Source organism: Rutilus rutilus (genome assembly GCF_951802725.1).
Source record: "Rutilus rutilus genome assembly, chromosome: 21".
Taxonomy (NCBI): domain Eukaryota; kingdom Metazoa; phylum Chordata; class Actinopteri; order Cypriniformes; family Leuciscidae; genus Rutilus; species Rutilus rutilus.
This window is the reverse complement of record NC_140226.1, coordinates 6307756-6327393: the sequence shown is the minus strand read 5'-3', so window position 1 is coordinate 6327393 and position 19638 is coordinate 6307756. Positions and strand designations below refer to the sequence as shown.

The 19638-nt window shown below is 34.7% G+C and overlaps 1 protein-coding gene across 2 annotated transcripts in view; it reads left to right on the top strand.

Annotated features, from left to right (window-relative positions):
• ralgapa2 (Ral GTPase activating protein catalytic subunit alpha 2) overlaps positions 1–19638 on the top strand; it is a 204543-nt gene that overhangs the window by 103000 nt on the left and 81905 nt on the right. For both annotated transcript variants that reach the window (XM_084393878.1, XM_084393879.1), the window contains exons 20-24: positions 549–737; positions 11684–11803; positions 15294–15487; positions 15564–15662; positions 17964–18119. In XM_084393878.1, coding sequence (XP_084250004.1) covers positions 549–737; positions 11684–11803; positions 15294–15487; positions 15564–15662; positions 17964–18119 — 758 coding nt within the window. The remainder of the gene's footprint in view (positions 1–548; positions 738–11683; positions 11804–15293; positions 15488–15563; positions 15663–17963; positions 18120–19638) is intronic.

Below are 19638 nucleotides of genomic sequence, written 5' to 3'. Positions count from 1 at the left end.
ATCTTTCTGTCTTTCTTTCTTTCCTGCTTGCTTGCTTGCTTGTACCTGTATACCTCAATACATGAAAACTAGGGATGCTCATAATTAACCGGCTAATCGACAGTATGAATTTTGACCGATTAATACTATCTGAAGTACTGAAGCAATTTAAAAAGTCATTTTTCAAGTATTTTAAAACGTTTGCTGCATGGTTAAAACTAGGGCTGTGCAATTAATTGAATTTCGATTTCGATTTTGGCTCCCAACGATCACCAAAATAGTACAATCGAGTAAAAATGATTATTTTGCAATGTTCTGTTTTGCAAGAACACTCTTATTTTGTCTTGTGTTCTGAATGAAACGCGCACGCGCACTTCCGCCCCTCCCGAAGCCTTAAACTCTCTTAGCTTGAATGTTTAAACTGAGGGTCAGTTTTGAAAGGGTCAAGCATTAGTATACAGTATAGTGAACATATCAAAAGGAGTGACTTTCTATTATAAATAATTGTCAATATTAGCTCACCAATAAGTGAATGCATGTTAATGTCAGTGTAACCTCCCTCTTGTCAGGTGAGAGTGTGAGCAGCGAGACGTCTAATGGTTATCTGAACGATGCTGAGGTGGGTCTGCTGGCGTGGCATGCGGTCGAGGAGGAGCCGGACTCTCCCTCTACTCATGACATGAGCGTGAGCATGAGTGTGACAGCGGATACAGTGAGCCAGAGGAGTCTCCTGCTCAGCCACACTGAAGCACTGGCAGGTACCAGAACCCCTCTGTGTTCCTTCACTTCCACCGTAATGACCTCCTGTCAGTCTGTCAGCCTCTGCGCTTGATAGTTGTGTTGTTCTTAAAGGAGAACTCCGGTCAATTTTAACATTGAGCTCATTTTTTTGTACATTTGGAGTGCTGTCAATACAGAGAACAACGACAAAAATCGGTGTTGCCTACACCGAGTTATTCTATTTTTAAAATTTGCACCCTATTGACTTCAATGGGGCAAGTAGTAAGCCTGCTTTTTAGCCTCTTAACATCCTTTAAGTGTCATTACAAGTGCACAGAAAATGTGAGTGATTCCTTCCGAGTGAACACGAGTGGATCTGACTGCAGTAGATGTTAGAGATATTAATAAAAATGAAGTTAATTCAGCCAGCGCTCATACCTTTGTTTACATCCTGTTTTCGGTGGAAGGCCATAGTAATCGATTGTCGAGTTCACGCGCGTGATCATAGGTACTAAACCTATGCGCGTGAACTCGACAATCTCTAACATCTACTGCAGTCAGATCCACTCGTGTTCACTCGGAAGGAATCACTCACATTTTCTGTGCACTTGTAATGACACTTAAAGGATGTTAAGAGGCTAAAAAGCAGGCTTACTACTTGCCCCATTGAAGTCAATAGGGTGCAAATTTTAAAAATAGAATAACTCGGTGTAGGCAACACCGATTTTTGTCGTTGTTCTCTGTATTGACAGCACTCCAAATGTACAAAAAAATGAGCTCAATGTTAAAATTGACCGGAGTTCTCCTTTAATGTGTTTGTTATTGTTACCCGTTACTGTGGTGTCAGTATCTGTCATGTGAGCAGGTGACAGCAGCACGGCATATGATATGAAGAATAGTCCGGGATAAATACACCAGCGTCTGTGTTATTCTGTCATTGAGGGTCATTTTATTGACAATAATTTCAACGCTCAGCACATACACTGGAAGTCTATGAGGTGATTGTACAGCTCCAGAATAAAAGCAAGAACACATTTAGATTTAAACAAAAGACACATGTTTCAAATAAATGCTGTTCTCTATGTATTCATCAAAGAATCCTGGAAAAAAACAATTCAGATTCCAAAAAAATATTAAGAAGCATAATTATTTTAAACAATGAAAATACTGTAATAAGAATGAACGTTTCTTGATCCCCAAACCATGTCTTCGATCAAGTAATTGAATCACATAGGCACAGTAATAAAAGTAATTGAAATGTTTCTGTTTTGAAGCACACACAGTACTGTGCAAAAGTCTTAAGCACGTTAGTATTTTCACCCCCGAAAAATGGTTTTAAGCCAGTTGTTTATATCTTTTGCTGTAGTGTTTCAGTAGGAAACATTACATTGCCAACCATTCCTTTGCCAATAATTGTAATAAACCAGTGAGATTTCTATGGGGGTAAATTGATGCCAAAACCATTGAAAATGGACAGACTAAAAGTCACAAATAGATATTACAACTTGTAAATACAAAACACAATCTACAAATAGATTAAAAATCCGCAAACAAAGTCCTCATGATCCTCAAATGTAAAACAAGATCTACAAATAGATACAAAGTCCTCAAACAAACTCTTTGTGATCCACAAATATAAAGCATGATCTACAAAAAGATTAGAAATCCACAAATAAACACATCCTGATTCACAAATAGAAATCAGTGACTTGTACTTGAAAACCAGAATTTGGATGAATGTAAAGTGACTTGTTTGCAGGTGAAGATCATGTTCTGTTTGTAGATTGTGTCACATTTGTTTTCAGAATTCTGACACTATTGTTTCGCTGTTGTGACAAAATAATGCCATAATCATTGAAAATGAAGAGACTCTGAGTCAAAAATGCATATTACAATTTGTAAACACAAACAAGATCTACAAATAAATTTTAAATCTGCAAACAAACTCCTCATAATCTGCAAATGTAAAACACAATCTGTAAATAGATTCCAAATCTGCAAACAAACTCCTCATGATCCGCAAATGTAAAACGAGATCTACAAATAGATAAAAAATCCACAAACAGACTCTTCATGACATACAAATATAAAATGCGATCTACAAATAGATTTAAAATCCACAAACAGACTCTTCATGATTCACAAATAGAAATCAGTGACTTGTACTTGACAACCAGAATTTGAATGAATGCAAAGTGATTTGTCTGCGCATGAGGGTCATTATTTGTTTGTAGATTGTGTTGCATTTGTTTTCAGAATTTTGGCACAACTGTTTCGCTGTTTTTCCCATTAAAAAATCTACAAATGCCCTCCTCACAATTTGCAAACAAACACAGTCTAACTTGTATTTTCAAACCACTGTAAAAAGACATTCTTACACATTCTGTGCAAAGCTCAGCATGCAAGTGTTGAATATGCGTTTGCAGATCACAGGGCATTCACAGATCCCTCTACACGCGTTTGCAGGTCACAGGGCATTTACAGATCCCTCTGCACACGTCTACAGATCTTTTTGGCACTATCTTTCCGCAGAGAGTGTGACTACGATCCACACGTGTAGTCAGCCAATCAGGAGTATTGCTTCAATGTGATGTCACGCCCCCTCAATAAGCCCTTTTCAAAATAAGAGCTCACTGCCATTTACCGTTGCCGGTGTTGTACCGAAATCCGACTCCCCGGACAAATCGCACTCTCTTTCGCATGCACGCGCAAGCGAGTTTAAATGCACTTCCTTTGCTATATTCATTTATCGATCGATTTTTCACACAGCAAGCACCCAGATCCTGCATGGAAGCTTAGTCTACACTTAAATAAATTAACAGAAAGTGAACTAGTGTGGATAAAAGATGCAAAAATAGATAGCTATCAAAACAAAACTGTTAATTTCACTTAATTTAACTGAACTTATCGTTTGTGTGTTAAACACGCTGTGGTTCATAGGAAAATATTGTATTACTCTCCCCATTGCACATGAATGTCATTAAAAATAATAATATTCAACCTTTTTTCACGAAGATAGGCTTTAAGAGTTCATCAAATACATATGTATGAGGCAAATACCTGTCTTTTTGTTTCTTTTTTTTTTTACTTTTTTTTTTTTTTTTTTTTTGCTTAATTGCGTCTTAAACATAGAAATAAAACAAATTATTAGTGATAATTGAAAAAAGAATGTAAGAAACCTTAGACATTTTTTTTTTTAATTAATAGTTATTTTCCAGCACATTAGGGCCCAGAAAAGCAGTATTTATTTAATTCATTCTTTCAATTTTACATCTTACATAGCCAGGGCCGTTATAGACATTAGGAGGCCTTAGGCAAAATTCATGTTGGAGGCCCCCACCCCCAATAAAAAAACACTTGAAACAAATATGATTCCTAACCTTTTTATTTATACAACATGTCATTTTTAAATTTAGTATATTTTTACTTACACAGTAGGCTACATAAGTTTGGACACATTGCTATTTTTAATGTTTTTGGATTTATTTGATCAAAAATACAGAAAAATAATATAGCCTAGTGAGTGAAATATTATTAAAATTTAAAATAATGGTTTTCTATTTTACTATACTTTAAAATATATTTCTGTGATGCAAAGCTAAATTTAGTGTCACGTGATCTTTCAGAAAACTTTATAATATTCTGATTTATTATCAAATGTTAGAAACGGTGCTTAATATTTATTTTATAACCTGAGATACTTTTTTTCAGGATTTTTTGATTATTAAAAAACTTCACTATCACTTTTTATATATTTAACACACCCTTGCTGAATATTCATGTTTTTTTTTTTTGTTTTTTTTTCTGTATTTTTGATCAAATAAATGCAGGCTTGTAGAGCATAATAAGTAGGCCTAACTTCTTTCAAAACCATTAAAAATAGTAATGGGTCAGACTTTTTACCGGTAGCCTACTGTATAGGCTACATATTAATCAAACTTTATCTAAGGTAATCTCTTTTTTGTTTATTGAAGATGTTATTGTTGTTGTTGTTATTATTATTTTGCTGTTTTATTCAATTTATTCACAGTTCCAGAATACCACTTCAGTAGAAGAACATAAGTGCTTTTATCATTTCTTCAGCTGCATATGGGCAGGATTTTTCCCTCCCATTTAATCAATATTGACTGCAGATATTGTCATATTATTAATATCAGTAATATTATAGGCTACTATTATGTATTGCATTGTTACCTTAAATATGCTATAGGCATAATCAAGTGGAAGAGAAAGACACGATCGCTACTGAGCATAAAAAAGAGCTTTTTTACTAGTCAGCTCCTGACGCGATGTTATTCATTGTAAGCGCAAATTCAAAGCGTCGCGTCTGGGCACGTTAATGACGCTCGCGCTCTTTTAAACTCGTAATAAAGCAGTGAATGATTTTTGCACTGGTGAAATCAGTTGAACTCATTTTGTGTGAATGTGAACTGTACATGTTACTATACATCCAAATAAAATGTAGGCTATTTAATAATTTTATGATTATATATTTTTTTAATATCCGATATATTGTTTTATTTTAAAATATTTTAATAATAATTCATATAATAATTTAATAATCATTAAAATATATGTATATAGTTTTACTTAGAAAGTAGTTTTATGATATATTATTAATATTATTATATTAATATAATAAACATAATAATTTAATAATAATTAAAAAACATGGTTTACTTGGAAATTGGTTTTATGATAAATATTATTTTTATTATATTAGTATTATGATAGATATTTTTTATTTTATTTATTTTGAAAATATATTTTAATAATAATTAATATAATATACTCTTATAGGCCTATATTAATTTACGAATAATTAAAAATATACATATATAGTAGTATAATGTCGAATTCATCGGGCGGATGTGCACTTGTGAAAATCGCGCGCGCTAATTCATTCCAGGCATAGCTAACGGTACCTTGTTTGCACACTTAATTATCACGTTGTTTTTCCAGTGGATCCTGGGATTTACGAAGAATTATTTTTATTTATTTTTTGGTTAAAAAAAAGGACACCTGACCGCAAAGCAATTGCTCCAGCTATTTTAATTGTATATCCATAAGCTATGTAAAATTGAAATATTTTTTCATTATTATTAAATTGTTATGTTTATTATATTAATATAATAATATTAATAATATATCATAAAACTACTTTCTAAGTAAAACTATATACATATATTTTAATGATTATTAAATTATTATATGAATTATTATTAAAATATTTTAAAATAAAACAATATATCGGATATTAAAAAAATATATAATCATAAAATTATTAAATAGCCTACATTTTATTTGGATGTATAGTAACATGTACAGTTTACATTCACACAAAATGAGTTCAACTGATTTCACCAGTGCAAAAATCATTCACTGCTTTATTACGAGTTTAAAAGAGCGCGAGCGTCATTAACGTGCCCAGACACGACGCTTTGAATTTGCGCTTACAATGAATAACATCGTGTCTTTCTCTTCCACTTGATTATGCCTATAGCATATTTAAGGTAACAATGCAATACATAATAGTAGCCTATAATATTACTGATATTAATAATATGACAATATCTGCAGTCAATATTGATTAAATGGGAGGGAAAAATCCTGCCCATATGCAGCTGAAGAAATGATAAAAGCACTTATGTTCTTCTACTGAAGTGGTATTCTGGAACTGTGAATAAATTGAATAAAACAGCAAAATAATAATAACAACAACAACAATAACATCTTCAATAAACAAAAAAGAGATTACCTTAGATAAAGTTTGATTAATATGTAGCCTATACAGTAGGCTACCGGTAAAAAGTCTGACCCATTACTATTTTTAATGGTTTTGAAAGAAGTTAGGCCTACTTATTATGCTCTACAAGCCTGCATTTATTTGATCAAAAATACAGAAAAAAAAAAAAAAAAAAAAAACATGAATATTCAGCAAGGGTGTGTTAAATATATAAAAAGTGATAGTGAAGTTTTTTAATAATCAAAAAATCCTGAAAAAAAGTATCTCAGGTTATAAAATAAATATTAAGCACCGTTTCTAACATTTGATAATAAATCAGAATATTATAAAGTTTTCTGAAAGATCACGTGACACTAAATTTAGCTTTGCATCACAGAAATATATTTTAAAGTATAGTAAAATAGAAAACCATTATTTTAAATTTTAATAATATTTCACTCACTAGGCTATATTATTTTTCTGTATTTTTGATCAAATAAATCCAAAAACATTAAAAATAGCAATGTGTCCAAACTTATGTAGCCTACTGTGTAAGTAAAAATATACTAAATTTAAAAATGACATGTTGTATAAATAAAAAGGTTAGGAATCATATTTGTTTCAAGTGTTTTTTTATTGGGGGTGGGGGCCTCCAACATGAATTTTGCCTAAGGCCTCCTAATGTCTATAACGGCCCTGGCTATGTAAGATGTAAAATTGAAAGAATGAATTAAATAAATACTGCTTTTCTGGGCCCTAATGTGCTGGAAAATAACTATTAATTAAAAAAAAAAATGTCTAAGGTTTCTTACATTCTTTTTTCAATTATCACTAATAATTTGTTTTATTTCTATGTTTAAGACGCAATTAAGCAAAAAAAAAAAAAAAAAAAAGTAAAAAAAAAAAGAAACAAAAAGACAGGTATTTGCCTCATACATATGTATTTGATGAACTCTTAAAGCCTATCTTCGTGAAAAAAGGTTGAATATTATTATTTTTAATGACATTCATGTGCAATGGGGAGAGTAATACAATATTTTCCTATGAACCACAGCGTGTTTAACACACAAACGATAAGTTCAGTTAAATTAAGTGAAATTAACAGTTTTGTTTTGATAGCTATCTATTTTTGCATCTTTTATCCACACTAGTTCACTTTCTGTTAATTTATTTAAGTGTAGACTAAGCTTCCATGCAGGATCTGGGTGCTTGCTGTGTGAAAAATCGATCGATAAATGAATATAGCAAAGGAAGTGCATTTAAACTCGCTTGCGCGTGCATGCGAAAGAGAGTGCGATTTGTCCGGGGAGTCGGATTTCGGTACAACACCGGCAACGGTAAATGGCAGTGAGCTCTTATTTTGAAAAGGGCTTATTGAGGGGGCGTGACATCACATTGAAGCAATACTCCTGATTGGCTGACTACACGTGTGGATCGTAGTCACACTCTCTGCGGAAAGATAGTGCCAAAAAGATCTGTAGACGTGTGCAGAGGGATCTGTAAATGCCCTGTGACCTGCAAACGCGTGTAGAGGGATCTGTGAATGCCCTGTGATCTGCAAACGCATATTCAACACTTGCATGCTGAGCTTTGCACAGAATGTGTAAGAATGTCTTTTTACAGTGGTTTGAAAATACAAGTTAGACTGTGTTTGTTTGCAAATTGTGAGGAGGGCATTTGTAGATTTTTTAATGGGAAAAACAGCGAAACAGTTGTGCCAAAATTCTGAAAACAAATGCAACACAATCTACAAACAAATAATGACCCTCATGCGCAGACAAATCACTTTGCATTCATTCAAATTCTGGTTGTCAAGTACAAGTCACTGATTTCTATTTGTGAATCATGAAGAGTCTGTTTGTGGATTTTAAATCTATTTGTAGATCGCATTTTATATTTGTATGTCATGAAGAGTCTGTTTGTGGATTTTTTATCTATTTGTAGATCTCGTTTTACATTTGCGGATCATGAGGAGTTTGTTTGCAGATTTGGAATCTATTTACAGATTGTGTTTTACATTTGCAGATTATGAGGAGTTTGTTTGCAGATTTAAAATTTATTTGTAGATCTTGTTTGTGTTTACAAATTGTAATATGCATTTTTGACTCAGAGTCTCTTCATTTTCAATGATTATGGCATTATTTTGTCACAACAGCGAAACAATAGTGTCAGAATTCTGAAAACAAATGTGACACAATCTACAAACAGAACATGATCTTCACCTGCAAACAAGTCACTTTACATTCATCCAAATTCTGGTTTTCAAGTACAAGTCACTGATTTCTATTTGTGAATCAGGATGTGTTTATTTGTGGATTTTTAATCTTTTTGTAGATCATGCTTTATATTTGTGGATCACAAAGAGTTTGTTTGAGGACTTTGTATCTATTTGTAGATCTTGTTTTACATTTGAGGATCATGAGGACTTTGTTTGCGGATTTTTAATCTATTTGTAGATTGTGTTTTGTATTTACAAGTTGTAATATCTATTTGTGACTTTTAGTCTGTCCATTTTCAATGGTTTTGGCATCAATTTACCCCCATAGATTTCTGTATGCACAAGGAGTCTGACAACAGCTGGTATGATCTGATCTCACCATCATCAAGTCCATCTGGGATTACATGAAAAAAATTGAGACAGACTAAATCCAGAAGACCTGCGGCAACGTCTCCAAGACGCTTGAAGAAACCTGCATACCTAATAGTTTTTTCATAAAGATTTTTGGTAGATTTTTAGAATTGTTTCAACAGAACTGTTAATTGGTCATGTGGGCATCGTCATTGACCGATGTTGATTTCAAAATACCCAGATATCGACAGATTGTTTACCTTGCCCAATATACTGTATGTATACATACATATATATATATATATATATATATATATATATATATATATATATATATATATATTCAGTTCAGATGCAAAAGCCTCTAAGTGCCATCTGGAAATTTCTTCTAGAATGGTCATTTTTATCAAGCTTGTATATTTAAGTTCAGTCATTTCACTTAAATGACAATTAATAGGTAATTTTCATTGCCATTTAAGTGTAATTACTGAACTTAAATATATAAGCTTGATAAAATTATCATTCTAGAAGAAAATTTCAGATGGCACTTAGAGGCTTTTGCATCTGAACTCTTCATATATGTGTGTGTGTGTGTGTATATATATGTGCATATATGTATGTATGTCTATAATGAATAACTTCAAACCTAAAAAAAAAGATAGAAAATACCTTTTTTTCTACCTAGTTTTTACACAATTTTCAGCTCAAATAATAATTATGGGTTACACTTTATTTTAAGGTGTCTTAGTTACATTGTACTTATTCAAAAAAGTACTGAGTGATATTAATTTACTACATGTACTTACTATAGAGTAGTGATGGGGACGAGACCGCCTATGCCGAGTCCGAGTCAAGACCGAGTCTTTGAAGGGTCGAGTCCGAGTCGAGACCGAGTCCGTTGGTTTTCAAATTCAGTCGAGTCCGAGTCAAGACCGAGTCTTTGAGGAAGCAAGTCCGAGTCGAGACCGAGTCTTTAGGAGTCGAGACCAAGACCATAAAAACGTGTCAGTTTTCATATTCATGATTTAATATCACCCCAGTTAATAATCAACAGTTAGGCCTACAGACTAAGCTAGATTGGGAATTGTTTAGAGGAGCAGTCTTAACGTCTTAATATGGACTATGCTTTTACTATCATTAAAAAAATCCCTACCACATGCAACATCTTCTGCCTATTTTTCTAAACTGCTTCAACAGTGCTGCTCTGTCATCAACTCTGCCCACCCTGAATCATAGTTAGGACATGCAGAGCAAATAAAAAATTTCTAGTGGTATGTATTCTAGTGGACTAGTGATGGGGACGAGACCGCCTTTGCCGAGTCCGAGTCAAGACCGAGTCTTTGAAGGGTCGAGTCCGAGTCAAGACCGAGTCTTTGAAGGGTCGAGTCCGAGTCAAGACCGAGTCTTTGAAGGGTCGAGTCCGAGTCAAGACCGATTCTTTGAAGGAACAAGTCCGAGTCGAGTCCGAGAAAGCAGAAATCGGTCTCGAGACCGGACTCGAGTACTACATCACTACTATAGAGTTACGGTTAGGGTTTGGTTCAGGGTTAGTTACTTGTAATTATGCATAATGTACTGTTATTACTATAGTAAGTGCATGCAGTAGCGTGTAACTACGTCACCTTAAAATAAAGTGTTACCTAATTATGTTTGCTGAATAATATCGAAGCCGAATAAAGTTGCAAATTTACTTTACTCTTCATAGACTTCCATTGTAAGTGCGTTATTGTAAATTAATTTACTTAAAACTGAGGTACTGTTTGGAATGGTTTCTGTGGTAGTGGACAGCATACCACAGACTCTGTGAATAGAGAGATGAATTTAACCCAGAACATTCCTTTAAATCAGTGGTTCTCAACCTGGGGCCCGGGGCTCCACTAGGGGGCCTCAGCAGACTTTCAAAGGGCCTAAAGATGACTGTTCTTCACTTGAGACCTCTGAGCTCAAAATAGACAAGTGTGCAATTGATCTTTTCATTTCATTCATTTACTATGGTGTCATTTTTGATCACAAGTGTGGCTTGTAAGACCATTTTCTAATTATATCAACAAATTATTTTTGTGTTCATATAGTGCTAAAATGTTTTGTACCATTCCGATGAAGTGAAACATTTAAAAAAATCAAGTTTTGGTCTAAAATAACTGAAGATTACCAGAGGGTTAACATGATGTAAAATAAGAAGTTATTAAAATAAGCTAAAACAGCAAAAAATCTCAGTTTTTCTTATTTTAATTCACCCTCTCGACAACAGTTTTGGTCTTGGAAAACCTTGGATATATGAGGAACCCTAATGAAATAAATTCTAGACCTTGAAAAGTCATGTAAATTAGTGAAATCCTAAAACTCATATTTGTTTAATGGATATACATTTTTCTAGTTTATTGGGTCAAAATTGTAAAGAGTAAAAATCCTTATTCTTAATTCTTATCCAGTAAATCGACTGTAAAATATCCAGCTTTTAAAACTAAATCTTGAAGTTGAATATACAGAGAAGTGCCTTTGAGTATTGTGGTGGAGAACCACTGCTTTTAATCATCCTGACGTCTGCTACTGATTATTAGAAAATAATTTCATTATCAGCTGTCGTGTCTGTGTCTTTAAGTGTTTTGATTTCCCTGTTTGTGTGTAATGTGATTCCACCACCACCACCCTTCCATCCATCGTTGTGTTGTGTGTGTGTGTGTGTGTAGGGTCTGATTGTGCAGCCCTCCCTCACTGTCCCCCAGTGTCTCCGGCTCTCCTCCTGCCTCATGGCTGCTGTGAGGGCCCTCAGCTCCTGGAGGATGCCATGAATATGCCTCACCATCTGGGTATTGCACTCATCCTCTCAACCTCCTTCAGACCAAACTCATCCTCTGTACTTCACTCTACCTCCATCCCTCAAAGACAACATTTTTCCAAACCCTCACATAGGTGACTTTTTCCTAAGACAACATCTTCGCCAAAGTGGAATCTCATAAATGGCTGATTTGAAATGATATTCGTGGCAACGGTCATGGCGTTAGCACAACCACGAAACTGCAGGAAATGCTAAAATCACATGCAGTTATTGGGTGAAATGGTCCATTTGTTATTAGAAAGAAATATTTTGGGAATCTGTTCAGTATTGCATGAGGTGCACTGAAAAGCATTAGTGTAGGATTTACATTGATCCAATTTTCACAACAATTTTTTTTTAACATTTACAAAAAAATTGAAAAAAATAACACATTGAATTGAATGTAAAATTTTAAACTTTTTTTTTTTTGTAAAACATAATCCAATATTTTTTTGTTTCATTATAAATTCAAAAAATTATTTTTATAAATGGCATTTCCCATTTCCCTGACCTTATCCATGAAGGATACGTGCATTTCTGCCTGACAATTTGTCTAAAACAAGGTATCTTCGAATGCAGCATTATTTTGCTGCTTACCTTTTGGATCAGTCACTAGGGTCTAAAACGGATCTGAAGTCAGTCAGTTTGTTTATCAGCATTTCTCTCCTGCAAGGTAGAAAATACACCATAAATACAACATTTTCAAACTACAAACATTGAAGACAAGGAAGTATTGTTGCGCTCAGATGAAGGCTAGTTGTAAGTACAGGTGCGTGAAAACCAATAAAATGTAGAAGAGACTGTAGAAGGTTCGCACTCTGAAAAAACTAGACAAAGTCTTTAACAAAAAGAATCAATTATTTTAATAGAGCAAGAGCAGCAAACTACAAACATTGGAAAATAATCCATAATGTTCTAGAAGGTTTGTGCTGGTTGTGCTAAGGCAACTCAGATATAGTGTTCAGTGTGATCTACTGCATATTAAACTGGGAGGGTTTAGACCGAGCCACTGAGTCTACAGCAGTGTTGTTGGCAGCTTAAGTCCCGGTTTTCTTGTTTCCCTTGTCCATTTTCTTATTCTTGTTTTCCCTCCATATAGCAATTAACTTATTAGTGTCCTGAAGATGTAGTAGAGAAACTAATACTTCTAACAGAATTAAACGGTGAATTAAACATTCGCTCAAACTATAAGACTTCTGTTCATCTTCGGAACATCAGTATTGAAAAGATATTTTTAATGAAACCTGAGAGATTTCATTCCACCACAACTTTGACACTTCAAAAAGTTCATTATGACATCGTAAATGTAATACAAAATAAATGTAACGGTTTAATCCAAGAGACATGATTGTGTTACTTGATGAACCAATTAAAAAAAAAAATCTTTCAAACCATGTATTTACTTCATCCAAATACACTGTGATAAACCTATAATAATGATTTATATTTTAGAGTGGTCAGGACAGATTTTACACACAGCTCTGTCTACTGTGAATGGTGTGTTAATAGTGCGAAGATATAAGGTTGCTGTCACAATGAACACGGAAATTTGACCATGGATCAGCAAACCACAAAGAAACCATCATTTATTTGTCCAATCCTGTATCTGTGTTCACTGGTGCCTCGGTCCACATGTATTCACACAGAGCTGAAGCAATCTTCTATTGAAAGTTATGTTTTGGAACCAGTAGAGGGCCAAAAGTGTAGATTTAATTTAGGCTTTTATTTTCATATAAACACTAATCAGCACATACATCAGATGCAGTTAACAGAAACTCAAACATGCTTGTTTGATATACACACCAATTAAAGGTTCTCTTGCTTCGAGCAAGTACCATTGAGATACTTTTGACCATATTTATTTTGTATAATGTATAATGTTGTGTGTGTGTGTGTGTGTGTGTGTAAAATGCACATTTAAACCGTGTGTAAATGTGTGTGTGTGTAGTGAAATTGTTTATGCATTAACTTCACAGCCCTCCTCGATATTTACATTAATGTTCTTGTTCACTCGTTCATTTTCGTTCACCTTTCTCCTGTTGTGGGCTGAAAATAAGGGGATGGGGAGTTTCTTAGAGCAAACAAGTCTCATGACTCTTATTGGACTTTTGCATAGATACATTTAAGCCTTTTCGAGTTAGTGGACTGGCCTCTAGTTAACCCTGTAAAGCATGACAAATGAAATCATATTTATCTTTTATGGCTCTTATATTATTATTGGTCTGTCTGAATACTCAATTCTGATTGGCTGGAAGGAGTGCATTAAAACGGTTTAATGCACAGGTAGTTTCTAAGTCAGTTTAATCACATTCTATATTAATGCGCTGTTTTCATTTAAGCACGCACACACACACACACACACACACACACACACACACGTATACGTCACTCGCACACAGAGAAACATTTAGGAGCACAGAAACTTATCAGCGCTGCCCCACAACATTTATTAATAAATTAGCTCCGCTACATTATATTACTCAGCGTGATGAAAGATGAAATTCTGATGCTTGTAATGTAAATCAATGAGATCTTTATAACTGTATAACAGACTACTTACATAAAATGCATATAAATATCAGTTGTCACTCTATATCTGCCAATAATATGTCTAGGTAAGAACAGAATAGAAAATAATACTTTTAAAACATGTGCAACAAAGTTTTGTGCTTCTCAGTGGTACAGATATTTAAACGCTTAGATTTATGATCAAAGCTCTGTAGTTTTAAAACATATAATGCAATGCAATTGGCTTTAAGCCGGACATCAACAAGTTGCATCTGTTTGTCGAAGAAAGTGTTAACAGCAGTAAAAACTGACTGCAATGTCTATGGGCTTTTAAGGTAGTAATCAGCTACCCTAGCTACTTCTTTTTATTGCCATTTTATTCAATTTAAATATCGAAATGTTAGTGAGAAGAAGAACAATAAAAAAAAAAAAATAGATATCCATCTGCAAATGTGATGGACATCGGTTATGCTCATCTTTGGTTGCTACATTGAAGGCATCTTGAGTAAAACGACTTTATATAAAACAAAAAAAAGCACATACAAAAGACCTGAACCGGAAGAGATGCAACCTGTTTTACAGAAGTTTGTTGCGCATAACCTCCATACAGTGATGTTTAAGAGATGAGCAAATAAACCTTCATCAAAAGCCTGATAGATCATATTTGATACATACATTTTAACATGATTTTTCAAAAAAAAAAAAAAAAGATGTATAGATAATCAAGTAAACCGAAGTTGCTTCAGTCCAGTAAGTGTTCATCAAATATTCATCAAATATAAAATGTTCATCAAATATTACTAACAATATAGAAGTTATTCTTAAGTTAACTGTATAAAATTAGATTTCACAGCAAAAAGAAGCAGGAACATGACCTGAAGGGGACATTTTTAAGATTATACTAAAAGGCTTTTATAAGTATAAATGCTACTTCTTGTAATGGTCTCTGTGTGTGTGCCTGCTCTTCCTCGCAGACAGCAGTGAGTTTCTGGCTGATGATGTCAGCATCATCGCCGGTGGCAGTTTGACCGGTTGGCACGCAGACTCAGCCTTCGTTCTCTGGAGAAGGATCCTGGGGATTCTCGGTGATGTGAACAGCATCCGCTGTGCCCGTATCCACGCCAAGGTCTTCAGTTACCTCTATGAGCTCTGGCACAAGCTGGCCAAGGTGCGTTCCCTTCATTCCCTGCAGAGCCTTCTGTACTGTTTCCTGAGAAGATCTTGATGTCCAACTCTTGTTTCAGATCAGAGATAATCTTGGGATCAGAGTGGATACAGACACAGCCATGGCCAGACCCTTGTTCTTCCCTCCTCTGCGCATGCTGGCTTCCTGGCTCTTCAAGGTAACACACATTCAAAACAGCCCATCAGGAACATTCTCTGAAATTTAGACTACGACAGTTTTGGCCTGTTTCACAAGTGATCAGCCGAGAAACATTACTGTTCACGCCTGATAAGAACGTGTCTCAGATGTGTCTACTTCTGATTGGATTTAGTTTGAGGTCAGTCAGTCTTTCTTTTTCTTTTTTGAGAGAGAGAGAGAGAGAGATTGAAGATTTCTGTTTCAAGTAAATGTTGTTCTTTTGAACATTCTGTTCATTCAAGAATCCTGAGAAATGTATCATGGCTTCCACAAAAAATCATTAAAGGCTTAGTTCACCAAAAAATGAAAAATCTGTCATTAATTACTCGCCCTCATGTCGTTACAAACCCGTAAGACTTTCATTCATCTTCAAAACTAGTGTTGTTTTTGGCGGCCTGTTTTAATTTTAGTTTTAGTCTAGTCTTTGTGTCAAGCTGTCGTTTTAGTTTTTATTAGTTTTAGTCACGTTCATACTCTTTTTAGTCTAGTCAAGTTTTAGTCGACGAAAACTGATGACATTTTAGTCTAGTTTTAGTCAACGAAAACTGATGACATTTTAGTCTAGTTTTAGTCGACGAAAACTGATGACATTTTAGTCTAGTTTTACTCAATGAAAATTGTATTTTAGTCTCTTTTTAGTAATGCAATTCTATTTAACCCAGTCAATATAGAATTTCAAACAAGGTTATCTTATTAGTATATTTAGGGCTGTGACGGTGGCAGTTTTTTTTTACCACCGTGGTAATGGACCAACTACCAGCGGTGGTTGGGGGTTATTTAAAACAAAAAACAAAAAAAAACTCGTTTTATATTTCCACACAAAGACGCGTGATATACACTCTGCGCTCTGAGAGGGATGTGGGACACGAGCAGGAAAGAGACCATCGATCTCTTTATAATATCTTCGTGTTTTCTACTTGATGTAAATTGGTCTGAAGAGCGAATTTTATCCTCCACAAGGGCGAAATATTAGGCTGTTTGAGATTGCGCTGCCAGAGAAAGTGAAACTAAAAATCACCCGCGCGTGTGAAACTATGGGTTCACGCACAACTCTCTCATTCGTCGTGACGTTATAACATTTCGTCTCGTCTCGTTTTGGTCAACAAAAATGAAGAGACATTTTAGCATAATTTTTATTTTGTAAACCACATTTAGTCTCGTTTTTATTCGTCAACGATATTGCATTATAAATGTATTTTAGTCATCGTCACATGACCAGCATTTACGTCTCGTCTCGTCTCGTTTTCGTCAGGTGATAACGGTTCGTTGACGACAATATTTCGTCATAATTTTCGTTGACGAAAGCAACACTATTCAAAACACTAATGAAGATCTTTTTGATGAAATCTGAGAGCTTTCTGTCCCTCCATTGACAGCTACACAACTGACACTTTGATGCTTCAAAATGTTCATAAAGAGATCGTAAAACTAATCCAAATGAATTGACTTGTTTAGTCCAAATTTTCTGAAGAGACTCGGATCTTTTTATATGATCAACAGATTGAATTTAGGCTTTTATTCACATATAAACATTCATTAACTCACACATCAGTTGTGGTAAACTGAAGCTCAAGCATGCTCGCTTGATAAGAAAGAACCAATGAGGTTCATTCTCGTGTTACGCATCACATTTGAGCTTCGGCAAGAAATAGTTTTAAAATCTCTTTATGAACTTTTTGAAGTGTCAAAGTGCTAGTTGCGTATGTCAACGGAGGGACAGAAAGCTCTCAAGTTTCATCATAAAGATCTTCATTTGTGTTCTGAAGATGAACGAAAGTCTTACGGGTTTGTAACGACATGATTTACTTAATGTAAAGTTAATAAAAGTGATCATGAGGATTGTAATGTTTAAAGCAGATGTCTTAACAAATGTCAGTAGACCGGGAAGATTTTAAAACGACAAGATCGCTGTGAAAATACAGACCGGAAGACAAAAGACAACGAGCGCAGTGCTGAAAAGGGGCGGGGCTACATAAGGTCTATAGGCTACACATAAAACAAATATCAAACACATACACATCCTTGGAAATTACACACATGACATCAGAAATGGAAAAATATGTAATTAAAAACAGCTTTATTGGGAATTTGTCTGTGTTAAGATAGAATAAATGAGCACAGAGAGTAGGAGAGAAGCAAACAGATGTAAAGAGTTGACACTAGGTGGAATGCAAACACTGTATGATGCAGTGAGCATGTTTCGCCATATGTACTTGCGACTTGTTGTTTTGAATAGGAAGGGCATATTGAATACCGAACAACCTGTAATGTGTGTTTTCAGGCTACCATGCTGCCGTCAGAGTTCAAAGCTGGGAAACTACAGGCGTATAAGCTGATCTGTGAGATGATGACGAAACACCAAGACGTCCTGCCCAACAGTGACTTCCTGGTGCACCTCTACCACGTCATGCACAAAGGCTTCACCAGCGACGATCAGGTACACTGCATTCTGCATGCATGCATTTATTAAACCTTCTTGGTTTTAAACTTCCTGTGTTGACGTTTTGTATTTCTGTTTGGCGAATTATGGATTGTAACTTCACATAATGATGGGTTTTTAATTATGTGAAGTTATTTCAGTGAGTAAAAATGTTGTGTTAAAGATATGAGAAGGGACATGACAGAGAAGCTGAGTTCTGCGAACTCCACAGGAATTACATAAATCATAATTATAACCAATACTTCATCCAATTAGAAAAGTGCTTCCACTTATAAAAATGTTTTAGACTAATTTACATGTCAGTAACAAGCAACGTCTGTTAGACTTTCATTTAAAAAAGAATATAAACCTGTGATATATAAACCTTTGACCACTAGATGGTGTAACAGTCTTGTTTGTGATGCAGTAAAGGCTCTCTAAAGCTGTAGATCATAAAATGCCTGAATCCTAAACATTCGCAAAGAATCATTATTGAATCATCAAAACAGAGTAAGTCTGATCTGATTGTGATATGTGACATTTTTTTCATACTATAGGCATTTTTTCTATAGGCATTTTTTTCATACTATATTAAAATATATTATTATATTTTTTGTTTGTGGTTTTGATCATGATGCCGTGTAGTGAAATATGCTCAGATGTCCAGTGTCGTGTGTGTGCTGGCACAGCGACACTTTATTTGTGTTTGTTTTATGTGGTCTAGACAAAAAAATAAGAGCTCCCTGAATGTGGAGATGCAATGAAAAAGCAATAGAGATTGTGAAAGTGCATTTGGCCACAATTCTGTAGATAATAGATTCCATGTGTGTCACTGTTGGCTGGGAGTCTCACTCCACTTCCACATGGGGACAGACTTGAAGCCCAGATACAGCTCAGAGATAATGGGAATGGTAGCTTAGAAGTGCGTCTCTTTCTGCGGTTGTTTTACCGCTCGCTCGATGGAGCTGTTAGAGTTCAGCTTAACGTTCACATCTTATACACCTCTGAAACACCTGTTCATGTTCACAGCAATACAGTTTCTCTGCCACCTGCAAAAACTACTTGAATTGCATTAGATAATGAGCTGCAATTCTATGCTAGTCAGTTCTTTTTTAAGGAGCATTGAAAATTGAATAGCTGTTGAAATCAATAATAATGTATAATAGCTTGAACTATAGAGTTTCAGTGTGGAAGTGTGAACAAGTGTACAGTGTGAACTTTCATCACCAGTCAAAAATGTGGAAACACAGGGCTCAATTGAGTCAGTGATATACATTCTTCACAAGTTGGGTGTGAGACCATAAACAACACATTTAAGAACATTTTTTTGACCCCCTCCAAAACAGTCGCAAATATTCTTTACAAAACATAGTGTGACGGATTTAAATCTAAACACAAATGTCACAAGTGCAGTCCAGTCCTGTACAAAACATGATGTTCTCCTGTTTTACAATGCTACTTTAACACAACAAAAATCATTCATCTAGTCTCACATTGGTTGAAACCAATGAAATAACTTGAGTTAGTTTGAAGCAAT